Genomic DNA, 12,365 nt, shown 5'->3' with positions numbered 1-12,365 from the left:
TGGATGGATGGATGGATGGATGGATGGAATGGCAGATGGATGGATGCATGGATGGATGGATGGAATGGCAGATGGATGGATGGATGGATGGATGGATGATGGATGGATGGATGGATGGAATGACGGATGGATGGATGGATGGATGGATGGATGGAATGGCAGATGGATGGATGCATGGATGGATGGATGGATGGATGGATGGATGGATGGATGGAATGGCAGATGGATGGATGGATGGATAGATAGATGGATGATCAGGGCCTCATGGCTGAGCAACCCAACAGTTACCCCATCTGCAAGATCTTCAGCATTTCATACCTCAGATTCTCCAGGCTCTGTGTGTTGGTCTCAGGTCATCCTGACAGCTGTATCTCTCTCCCTCTCTGCTTGGTGCAGCCTGGCCCCTTGCTATGCACCTCTCCATAGCTGTGCACCTCTCAGCACCAGCTATAAGAAGTCTGTGGACATTCACCTCCCCTGGGGTCTGCAATGTGGCTGTGCTGGAACCTCAGACTCACTCTCTCTACCATCCCTGCCCTGCCTCATACCCAGGACCACTTCCCCCTCCTCGGTTCAGGGCCACTTCTATCTACTCATTCATTCAACACATTTTTTAAAAATTTTATTTATTTTGTTGTTGAAAATATACACAGCAAAACATACACCAATTTAACAGTTTCTACATGTAGAATTCAATGACATTGATTACATTCTTCAAGCTGAGCAACCATTCTCACCTTCCTTTTCTGAATTGTTTCTCCTCCATTAACATAAACTGACTGCCCCCTAAGGTTCCTATCTAATCTTTCGAGTTACTGTTGTCAGTTTGATCCCATATAGATAGTTCTTAAAGGAGCGTAAAGCTGAAGGCAGACATTTCTTACTAATTAAGCTAAACTATTGTTTGGTTTTAAGAAGACTACAGGGGATATTTTTGGTTTAAGGTTTAAAGATTATCTCAGGGCAATAGTTGTAGAGGTTCATCCAGCCTCCAAGGCTCCAGAAAGTCTGGAATCCATGAGAATTTTAAATTCTGTTCTGCATTTTCCCCCTTTTGATCAAAGATTCTTCTATAGAATCTTTGATCAAAATGTTCGGTAGTTGTAGCTGGGCATTCAATAAATATTTATGGAGTGCCTGATAGATGTCAGGCATAGTTCTAGGTATTGAGGATACAACTGCAAAATAAAAAGACAAAAATTTCTGTCTTCATGGAGCATGCATTCCAACAGGGGACTCACACAATAAACAGGATAAGTAAAATGTATAGCATGTTAATTGGTGATAGATGCTAAGGAGAAAAAGTAATGCAGGGAAAGGGCATAAGAAGCGTTGGCGGTTGTGATTCTAGATATTGGGTGGCCAGGAAAGGCCTCCTGAGAAGTGCCTTTGGAAGAGATGAACGAGTGAGCCATGGGGTGACCTGGGGGAAGAGCGTTCCAAGTAGAGGAACCAGCATGGGCAAATGTCCTGGGGCAGAGACTTGCCCGAGTGTTACGGCCAGCTAGGAGGCCAAAGTGGCCAGAGTAGAGTGAGGAGGCTAGAGGGGAGAAGAGGAGGTAGGTTACAGGGGCTGGATCACCCAGCCACCGGAGGGAACTTTGCACCTATGTAGACTTACAGGGTCCCACTGGGCCAAGGGGGTGGAGAAGGGCAGTGAGGGGTGGTTTCTGGAGATGTTTTGAAGCAGGTGGACAGGATTTGCAGATGGACATGGATGTGGGAGACAGAGAGGCACCAAGGGGGGACTCTGAGAACTTGGCATGGGCAAGGAATGGGCAGGAATCAGGGTCAGGGAGGCTGGGGGATGGAAGGCGAAGGTTCCGATTTGGATGCGATGCCTGTCAGGCTTGCAGGTGGGGAAGGCATGGCGTTAGGAGTACGGATGTCAGACTCTAGAGTTCAAGTGTGTCTAGGGCTGGCTCCCATCCACCCCTCCATGGACACTGCTCCCGCCAGGGTCCCTGAGGGCCTCCCAGGGCTGGGCCCCGTGGACACGTCTTAGGCCACCCTGGTCTCTGCAGTGTTGAGTCAGGACCTCCCCTTCATGGAGTCCAGGACACTCCCTTGGCCTCTCCTCCCCCTCAGCCACTCTCCCTCGTCTGATGCCCAGTCACTCCTCCTGGGCCCGTCCCTCTTGTCAGCTGCCTTCCCTTCTCACTCTTTGCCCAGCCTCCCCCATCCCCTGCTAAGCCCTAGACTCCTGTATCCACTGCCAGCCGGATGGTCTTGCCTTCCCCTCCCCTACCTGGATGACCCACTGACACCCAGTGGATTCAGGTCTGAGCTCAGCAGCTCCCACAACAGACCTGCTTTTGCTACGGCTCAGGCCCCATGTCCATCTCCTCCCTGTCTGAACCCGGGGTTGCCCTGGGCACCACCTCCCCTTCGCCCACACTGGCTGGCCACCAGCCCTGGCATCCTAGACACCCCTGCCATCTGCAGCGGTCTGACCCTGGGTTCTTCCTCCCGCCACCCCGCAGATCCCACAGAGCACCTATCAGCTGCCCAAGGAGCAGCAGCTGCTGGAGATGACCAAGAGGTATAACCGCTGGAAGGCTGAGGTGAGCGCGTGCGGCCCTGCCCTCTGAGACCACCGTCTGTTGATGTACAAGGGCAGGAGCACCCTCCCCAGCTGATTGTCCCCAGAGTGGAATGAGGCCATGGGACAGGTCACCCAATGCAGCTGGACTGTCCAGCCCTCCCAGGGACAGTCTCAGCATGTTGACACCTCCCGACCCGCAAACCCCCACAGCATCAAAGAGCAGGGGGACTCTTTGCTGAAGGCTTCGTGGGATGACGGAGAATGGGGGTGAGGCAGGGAGGAGGAGGATAGGGAGGGAAGAGGGAGGAGGGAGAGGAAGGGGAGGAGGGGGACAAGGTGGGGAAGATGAGGTGGGAGAAGGAGGTGGGAGGGGGAGAAGCAAGAAGAGGAGGAGGAGAGGAGGAGGAGAGGGAGAAGACGAGGGGAGGAGGGGTCGGAAGGGGGAGGAGGAAGTGATGAGGAGGGGGAGGGGAGGAGGGGGCAAAGCAGGAGACTGGGAGGAGGGAGAGGAGGATAAGCACAAGGAGCAGGAGGAGGGGGAGGAGGAGGAGGTGCTGGCTGGCACCTTCATCCCCGGCGGGGAGGCCCAGCCACGTGTTGCTGCAGGAGCTGCTGCTGAAGGCAAACCTGGAGGAGCTGCGCTGCGCCATGCCCAGGTCCCGCGGGGAGCCCCCGAAGCAGGTAAGGCCCGGCCCTCCGCGCCAGCCTCCACGCAGGAGCGTGTCCTCATGGCGTACAAAAGCTCTTCCAGAAGCCAGAAGGCCCTTATTTAGCATTTCTCCATCCTGGGCCATGGAAGGGCCAGTGTCCGTGCTGGTGGGAAAGCACCCCCCACGGCCACACGTGTTCCTGCTGGGCAGGGTAGACACAGGCAGGTGTAGACAGGGCAGGTGTAGACAAGGGCAGTTGTAGATGATGTGGGCAGGTAGAGATGCAGTAGGTGTAGACGAGGGCAGTTGTAGATGATGTGGGCAGGTAGAGATGCAGCAGGTGTAGATGGGGCAGGTGTAGAGGCAGGCCGGTGTAGATGTAGATGCAGGCAGGCGTAGATGGGGGCAGGCATAGACTGGGTCAGGCATAAACATGGGCAGGTGTAGACGGGCAGGTATAGATGTAGACACAGGGCCAGGTGTAGACAGGGCAGGCGTAGAGGTGGCAGGTGTACATGGGGACAGGTGTAGATGATGTGGGCAGGTGTAGATGCAGCAGGTGTAGACGGGGCAGGTGTAGAGGCCGGCAGGTGTAGATGTAGATGCAGGCAGGTGTAGACGGGGCAGGTGTAGGTGTAGACACAGGCAGCTGTAGCCTCAGGCAGATGTAGGGGCTCATCAGAAACAAAGGGGAGGAAACTCACCGGGGAAGGCCGCATCAGGCGCTGCTGTCTCTGGGTGTCTCTGAATTTCCCACACTGAACACTTAGTACTTCTCTGAGACTCCCCATCCAAGTAAGTTTGTGAAAAAACACAACGCAAAGGGAGCAGGACGAGGAAGGACTGGTTGCCTGTGCCCCCCCCCCCCTCACCAAGGAGCCCACCTGAGTGCCCTGAACAGGCAGAAGTGGGCTCCCCTCTGGAGCAGCTGGGGCGGGCCTGGGCAGTGGGCCCCCGCCAGCAGCAGGCCCGGGGGGTGTGATGGTGGAGTTCCCGTGGGGGCGGCCCTTTACCAGCTGTCCCCCACGGGAATCGTGGTGTCCCCTGGGGCGTGTCCACACAGCACTGGCGGGCAGACCTGGGAGCAGCCCAGGACCGGTCCAGGGGCTGGCCAGACCCCAGCCCTCAGGGCCGAGCGGTACTGACCAGAACCTTGTCCTGGGTCCAGCAGACCCTTCACCTTCCCTCTTCCCCGCTTGGGCAGGCCAGCGCCTCTGCAAGGCAGGGAGGTGCTGGAGGACAGAGGTGCTGCCCTGCGGGGACCATATGCAGCCGGGCGGGAGGGGAACAGTGGAGGGCGCTGGAGTCAGGACGCTGGGGCCCCCCCTTACCCAGGGACATTTTCTGCTGGGATTTGGGGGCACCTGGTGGGCACAGGGGCCAGGCTGCTCCCTCTGCTCTGGTCCTGCAGGGCTCCAAGAAGAAGCTGAGGTTCCAAGTCCCACCCCGGATCCGCAGGACACCGAAACTGACCTTCTACAGGGTAAGGGACGCACAGACCATCGGGGCAGGCACGGAAGAGGAGGGAGGGTGTGAACCTGGCACCCAGACGCTGTGCCTGTTCTGCTCTGGGGGTTAGGATGGCCAGTGCTGGGGGACCCGAGTCCCCCAGGACAGGCCTCCCCCTTGCAGGGGGCAGGTGTGGAGGGCAGGAGGGCAGGAACCCTGCAGCCAGCCCCTGCACTCTCCTGCAGCCCGACAACGTCCCAGTCAAGCTGAATGCGGCTGCCATCCTTCGAGAAGGGGCCTTGTACCAGCGGCAGGTGGAGAAAGAGCTGCAGAGGTGGGCAGTGGCCACGTGAGGCCAGGACGCTCCCCAGGGGCCGATGCCCACGGGGCCCCTCCCAGCCCCCAGGCCTTGGGCAGCAGCTCAGAACCCACAATGTGGTGGGGGGGCACAGAGGGTGGTGGGATCAGGGGTGGGGCTGGCTTTTCCGGGAGCGAAGGGGGTTGACAGGCAGAGAGAGGGGGCAGAGTGCAAGCAGGGTGCTGAGGCTGCAATGCTGCAGGGGTGGGGGTGCTAAGCCAGACAGCGACAGAGTCATGTCTGCCTTTTATGGAGATTGTCCCAGCTCAGTGAAGGTGACGAACTGGGGTAGGAGACGTAGCAAATACCCAGCCCACCCAAACCTTCCTCAGGGGCCACCTCCTCCTCAAACCCCTTTCTGCTGCCTTCTTCTCAGAGGACAAACCTCTGTGCTCACCCAGGCTGCTTTCCACATCTGTGCATCGGGCTCTGGGTGGGAGCTGAGGTGGCTAGCCAGAGGGATGGACAGAGGGGTGGGCGGAGGGATGGCAGTGGACAGATGGATGGATGGAGGGATAGTAGATGGACAGATGGATGGATGGAGGGATGGTGGATGGACAGGGGTAGATGGAGAGATGGCAGTGGACAGATGGAGGGATGGAGGGATGGTGGATGGGCAGGGGGTGGACAGAGGGATGGTGGATGGACAGAGGGGTGGACAGAGGGATGGTGGATGACAGAGGGGTGGATGGAGGGATGGCAGTGGATGGCTGGATGGAGGGATGATGGCTGACGGGTGGATGGAGGGATGATGGCTGATGGGTGGATGGAGGGATGGCAGGTGGACAGGTGGATGGATGGAGGGATGGTGGATGACAGAGGGGTGGATGGAGGGATGGCAGGGTGGCAGGTAAGCAGATGGGTGGACAGAGAGATGGTAGATGGGCAGATTTGTGGACAGAGGAGTAGACAGAGGGATGGCGGCTGGACATATGGGTGGACAGAGGATGGTGGATGGGCAGATGGGTGAACAGAGAGATGGTGAATGGACAGACAGGTGGAGAGAGGGATGTAAGATGGACAGACAGGTGGAAACAGGGATGGTGGGTGGGCAGACAGGTGGACAGAGATAATGAATGGACAGAGAGATGGTGAATGGGCAAATTGGTGGATAGAGGGGTAGACAGAGTGATGGCAGGTGAACAGGTGGGTAGACAGAGGAACATGTTTGGACAGAGGGATGGTGGGGGAGCAGACAGGTGGACAGAGATAGTGTATGGACAGAGAGATGGTGAATGGACAGACAATGGGCAGAAGAATGGCAGGTGGCAGATGGGTGGACAGAAGGATGGTGGATGGGAAGATGGGTGGTCAAAGGGGGATGAGTAGATGAACGAAGGGGTGGACAGAGGTGACTGATGTGTGGATGGTGGGTGGGTGGGTAGGCGTAGGGGTGGGTAAGGAGGAGGGCAGCCCACACCTGTGAGGGCCCGGCAGGGCTCCCTGGGCAGCGCAGGCCCTGACCACAGGAGGAACCCCAAGCCATGCTTCTGGGCCATCCTCCCCAGGGTTGACAAGCTTGTGGATGGGGCTGGGGACTTCTCCGAGTTCCTGGAGTGGCAGAAGAAGATGCAGGCGAAGGACCGGGAGGAGCAGCTGGCTGTGGAGGAGTGCCGGCGGCTACAGGGGAAGCTCAGCCACGAGGAGGCCATCCTGGCCCGGCAGAACCTGGTGCAGGAGAATAAACAGAAGGCAGAGCAGAAGAAGGAGGAGGTGAGGGGGCTGAGCTCCGGGCCAGCAGGGCATGGGGGCCAGGCCGCTGAGCTGTCTGACTGCCCTGAGCCGTGGCCCACAGAGAAGCCAAGTGCACAAGCTGTGGCTACTGTGGTCACTGGCTTACAGGCCGCCCCCGGGTCATTTCCTCCTAAGACCCAGAGAGTGGCAGTGGTTTCCCTGTCCCCTTGAGTCAGCTGGGCTGAGTGCACTTCTGGCCCAGCCCGCAGAGTCAGTTGGTCCATACACACCTTGGATGTCCCTCAGGGAAGACCGGCGCTTCTGGCAGAAACTTCCAGAAGGCTGACATGTTTAGGTATGGTATCTTCTCCTACAGAAAGGTTTGTGGATATCAACTTTACTACTTTAGAAGTGCCTGATGTATCAGTCCTGGCTTCTCCTCCTCTGAAGACTGGCTGCCAAGGTGGGGGGTTCCCAACCTGTGGCCCCAAAAGCTCATTCCTTCCAGCAAGCCTCACAGTGACCAGGCTAAGGAGAGGGCATGCTGGGCAGGACGTGCGGCTCTGTCTGTCCTGAGAATGGGTCCCTCTGAGTGCAAGCAGTCAGGGACGCGATCACGGGGCACACGAATGACTTCCTTTGATACACTCATTTGTGTCTGTTTGTATTCAGTTTTAGAGTTTGGTTTTCCTTTCCTTTCTGTTGTTGTTAGTTGATACCGAGTCAGCCCTGACTCATGGCTACCCTATGCGCAACAGAATGAAACACTGCCCAGCCCCACACCATCCTCACCGTCATTGCTACGTTTCAGCCCATTGTTGCAGCCACTGTGTCAATCCATCTCATTGAGGATCTTCCTCTTTTTCACTGACCTTCTACTTTACCAAGCATGATGTCCTTCTCCAGGGACTGATCCCTCCTGATAACATGTCCAAAGCATGTGAGATGTAGTCTCGCCATCCTTGTTTTCAAGGAGCATTCTAGCAGTACTTCTTCCAAGACAGACTTGTTCATTCTTCTGGCAGTCCATGGGATATTCAATATTCTTCGCCAACACCATAATTCACAGGCATGAATTCTTCAGTCTTCCTTATTTGTTGCCCAGTTTTCGCACGCATATGAGGCAACTGAAAATACTATGGCTGGCTTGGGTCAGGCGCACCTTAGTCCTTAAAGTGACGTCTTTGCTTTTGAACACTTTAAAGAGGTCTTTTGCAGCAGATTTGCCCAATGCAATATGTCATTTGATTTCTTGACTGCTGCTTTCATGGACGTTGATTGTAGCTCCAAGTAAAATGAAATCCTTGACATGAAAACCTCTGTTTATCATGATGTTGCTTATAGGCCCAGTTGTGAGGATTTTTGTTTTCTTTACGTTGAGGTGTAATCCATACTGAAGGCTGTGATCCTTGATCTTCATCAGTAAGTGCTTCAAGTCCTCTTCCCTTTCAGCAAGCAAGGTTGTGTCATCTGCATAATGTGGGTTGTTAATGAGTCTTCTTCCAATCCTGATGCCCCGCTCTTCTTCATATAGTCCAGCTTCTCAGATTATTTACTCACCAGCAGATCGAATAAGTATGGCGAAAGGGTACAACCCTGACGAATACCTTCCTGATTTTAAACCATGCAGTGTCCCCTTGTTCTGTTCAAACGGCTGCCTCTTAGTCTATGTACAGTTTCCTCAGTTAAGTGTTCTGGAATTCCCATTCTTCACAATGTTATCCATAATTTATTATGATCCTCACAGTCAAATGCCTTTGTATAGTCAATAAAACACAGGTAAACGTCTTTCTGGTATTCTCTGCTTTCAACCAACATCCATTTGACATCAGCAATGACATCCCTCGTACCAACAGGCTTTTACTATTAGGTACCTTAAAACTCTTCCAGCTTCTACCTGTTAGGCAATTCCAAAACCACTCCCATATTTTAGGTATCTACTAGAGCAGCACCCCACTCTTCTGGTACCAAATTCTGTCTTAGTTATCCAGTGCTGCTATAACAGAAATACCACAAGTGGATGGCTTTAACAAATTTATTTTCTCACAGCTTAGGATGCTATAAGTCTGAATTCAGGGTGCCGGCTCTAGGGGAAGGTCCTTGTCTCTTCTGAGCTTCTGCTCCTGGGCAGTCTTCATGTGCTTGGCATCTCTCTTCACCATCTCTCCTTGCTAGCTTTCATTTAATCTCTTTTATATCTCAGAAGAGATTGACTCAAAATACACCCTACACTAATCCTGCGTTATTAACATAACAAAGACAATCCATTCCCAAATGGGATTATAACCACAGGTAGTAAAAAAAAAAAACCCATTGCCATTGAGTTTATTTCAACTCACATCGCCCCTATAGGACAGGGTAGAACTGCCCCAGAGGAGCAGCTGGTGAATTCGAACTGCTGACCTTTTGGTTAGCAGCTGTGCTCTTAACCACTGCATCTCCAGGGCTCTGATTTACAACACATATTTCTGGGGGACACAATTCAATCCATAATAGATAGAGAGCCTCATGTGAAGGTCTAGGGGGCAGCCAGTTCCCAGTGCTGTGTTTGGGCCTTCCAGACTACTGTTAAAATTAGGCCACATGAGGGTGGCGTCCCAAACCCAAGAATTTCATCCTTCCAAGTCTGGCTGGCCTGGCTAGGTCGGTCTTTACATGCCCAGAAGCTCCTCTACACATCTGTGATGACCAATATTTCCCCTTAATAAATTAGCCAGATTGTTGTTACGTGCCACCTAGTCAGTTCCGACTCATAGCGACCGTATGTACAACAGAACGAAACACTGCCCGGTCCTGCGCCATTGTTGCAGCCACTGTGTCCATCCAGATTAGGTGGCACTAAATATTTGAAGAGAAAAGGAATTTTAATTTTTCTTGTGCCTTCATTTTGGACTCATTGCTTTTATAGCCTAGTGCTGCCATGACAAAATACCACCAAGTGGACAACCTTAAAGAACAGAAGTTCATTCTCTCACAATTCTGGAGGTTAGAAGTCCACATTCAGGGAGCTAGCAGGGCCATGCCCTGTCTGTCCACTCTAGGGGTAGATCCTTCCTTGTTTCTTTCAGCTTCTGGGGGCCCCAGGTGATTTTTAGAGTTCCTTAGCTTGTAGATGCCTGGTCATATGGCACCCCTTCCCCGTGTGGACTGTCTCTCCGGGTCTGTTCTCTCCTTTTATAAGACACCACTCAGAAAAGGTTAGCACTAGGACCCACCCTACTCTGATAATACCCTCAAAGAAAGACCTATTTCCTCAAACAAGGTCATATTCACAGGTACAGGAGTTGGGACTCAAACACACCATCTTTCTGGGGGACACAATTCAATTCATAACACAACCTTCACCTGTTTGTTTTTAGTAAGTCCTTCCGCCTGTTGTCCTCTTTTTCTTAATAGTTTAATTTTTTTTTTGTTTTTGAGAATATACACAGCAAAATACATACCCATTCCACAATTGCTACATGTACAATTCAGTGACATTAATTACATTCTTCAAGTTGTGCAACTACCATCCTTTTCCAAATTGTTCCTCCCCCATTAGAATAAACTCACTGCCCCCTAAGCTTCCTATCTGAACTTTCAAGGTGCTATTGTCAGTTTGATCCCATATAGATAGTTCTTTAGAAGACCACAATGCTCAAGGCAGGCATTCTTTTTATTATTATTATTATTATTATTTTATTGTGCTTTAAGTGAAAGTTTACAATTCAAGTTAGTCTGTCATGCAGAAATTTATACATACATTGTTATGTGACCCTAGTTTCTCTCCCTGTACTGTGATAGCACACTCCTCCTTTCCACCCCAGATTTCCCATGTCCATTCAACCAGCTCCTGGCCCTCTCTGCCTTCTCATCTCACCTCCAGACAGGAGCTGCCCATTTAATCTCATGTGTCTACTTGAGCTAAGAAGCACACTCTTCACAAGTATCATTTTATGTCCCATATTCCAGTCTAATCTTTGTCTGAAGAGTTGGCCTCAGGAATGGTTTTAGTTTTGGTCTAACAGAGAGTCCGGGGGCCATGTCTTCTGGGGTCCCTCCAGTCTCAGTCAAACCATTAAGTCTGGCTTTTTTACTAGAATTTGAGTTCTGCACCCCATTTTCCTCCTGCTCCATCAGGGACTCTCTGTGGTGTTCCCTGTCCCGGCCATTGGTGGTAGCCGGGTACTGTCTAGTTCTTCTTTCTGGTCTCAGGCTGATGAAGTCTCTGGTTTATGTGGTCTTTTCTGTCTCTTGGGCTAATACTTTCCTTGATGTTCTTCATTCTCCTTTGCTCCAGGTGGTTGGGACAAACTGATGCATCTTAGATGGCCGCTTGCTAGCTTTTAAGACCCCAGACGCCACTCACCAAGTGGGACGCGGAACATTTTCTTAATAAACTTTGTTATACCAATTGACCTAGATGTCCCCTGAAAGCATGGTCCCCAGACCCCCGCCCCTGCTACTCTGTCCCTTGAAGTGTTTGGTTGTATTCAGGAAACTTCTTAGCTTTGGTTTAGTCCAGTTGTGCTGACTTCCCCTATATTGTGTGTTGTCCTTCCCTTCACCTAAGATCATTCTTGTCTACTATCTAGTTAGTGAACACCCCTCTCCCTCCTTCCCCACCCTTATAACCATCAAGGAATGTTTCCTTCTGTGTTTAAACCTTTTCTTGAGTTCTTGTGATAGTGGTCTTATACAATATTTGTCCTTTTGCGACTGACTAAATTCACTCAGCATAATGCCTTCCAAATTCCTCTGTGTTATGTTTCACGAATTCATCATTGTTCTTTATCATTGCGTAGTATTCCACTGTGTGAATACACCATAATTTTGTTTATCCATTCATCCATTGATGGGCACCTAGGTTGTTTCCATCTTTTTGCTATCGTGAACCATGCTGCAATGAACATGGGTGTGCATATATCTATTCGTGTGACAGCTCTTATTTCTCTAGGATATATTCCAAGGAGCGGGATTGCTGGATCATATGGTACTTCTATTTCTAGCTTTTTAAGAAGTGCCAAATCGATTTCCAAGGTGTTTGTACCGTATTACATTCTCACCAAGATTGTATAAGTGTTCCAGTCTCTCCACAACCTCTCCAACATTTATTATTTTGTGTGTTTTGGATTAATGCTAGCCTTGTTGGGGTGAGATGGTATCTCACTGTAGTTTTGATTTCCATTTCTCTACTGGCTAATGATCGTGAGCATTTCCTCATGTGTCTGTTAGCCACCTGAATGTCTTCTTTGGTGAAGTGCCTGCTCATATCCTTTGCCCGTTTTTTAATTGGGTTATTTGTCTTTTTGTTGTTGAGGTTTTGTGGTATCTTAGAGATTTTAGAGATTAGACGCTGATCGGATTTGTCATAGCCTAGCCAAAATTCTTTTCCCAGTCTGTAGGTTGTCTTTTTGCTCTTTTGGTGAAGTCTTTTTATGAGCATAAGTGTTTGATTTTTCGGAGCTTCCCGTGATCTAGTTTTTCTTCTGGCGTTTGTGCATTGTTAGTTATGTTTTGTATTTTGTTTATGCCATGTATTAGGGCTCCTAGCATTGTCCCTATTTTTCCTTCCATAATCTTTATCGTTTTAGATTTTATATTTAGGTCTTTGATCCATTTCGAGTTAGTTTTTGTGCATGGTGTGAGGTATGGGTCTTGTTTCAGTTTTTTGCAGATGGATATCCAGTTATGCCAGCACCATTTGTTA

The 12,365-nt window shown here is 51.3% G+C and overlaps 1 protein-coding gene across 1 annotated transcript in view; it reads left to right on the top strand.

Moving 5' to 3' along the window:
• The window catches only part of CFAP99 (cilia and flagella associated protein 99), a 42,959-nt gene that overhangs the window by 19,199 nt on the left and 11,395 nt on the right, over positions 1-12,365 (top strand). The window contains exons 6-10 of the mRNA XM_004383516.1: positions 2,484-2,564; positions 3,152-3,226; positions 4,607-4,678; positions 4,890-4,978; positions 6,511-6,715. Coding sequence (XP_004383573.1) covers positions 2,484-2,564; positions 3,152-3,226; positions 4,607-4,678; positions 4,890-4,978; positions 6,511-6,715 — 522 coding nt within the window. The remainder of the gene's footprint in view (positions 1-2,483; positions 2,565-3,151; positions 3,227-4,606; positions 4,679-4,889; positions 4,979-6,510; positions 6,716-12,365) is intronic.

Source organism: Trichechus manatus, unplaced genomic scaffold, assembly GCF_000243295.1.
Source record: "Trichechus manatus latirostris isolate Lorelei unplaced genomic scaffold, TriManLat1.0 scaffold00111, whole genome shotgun sequence".
Taxonomy (NCBI): Eukaryota; Metazoa; Chordata; class Mammalia; order Sirenia; family Trichechidae; genus Trichechus; species Trichechus manatus.
Note: the sequence above shows the minus strand (reverse complement) of the source record. Positions and strands in the feature narration are given on the sequence as shown.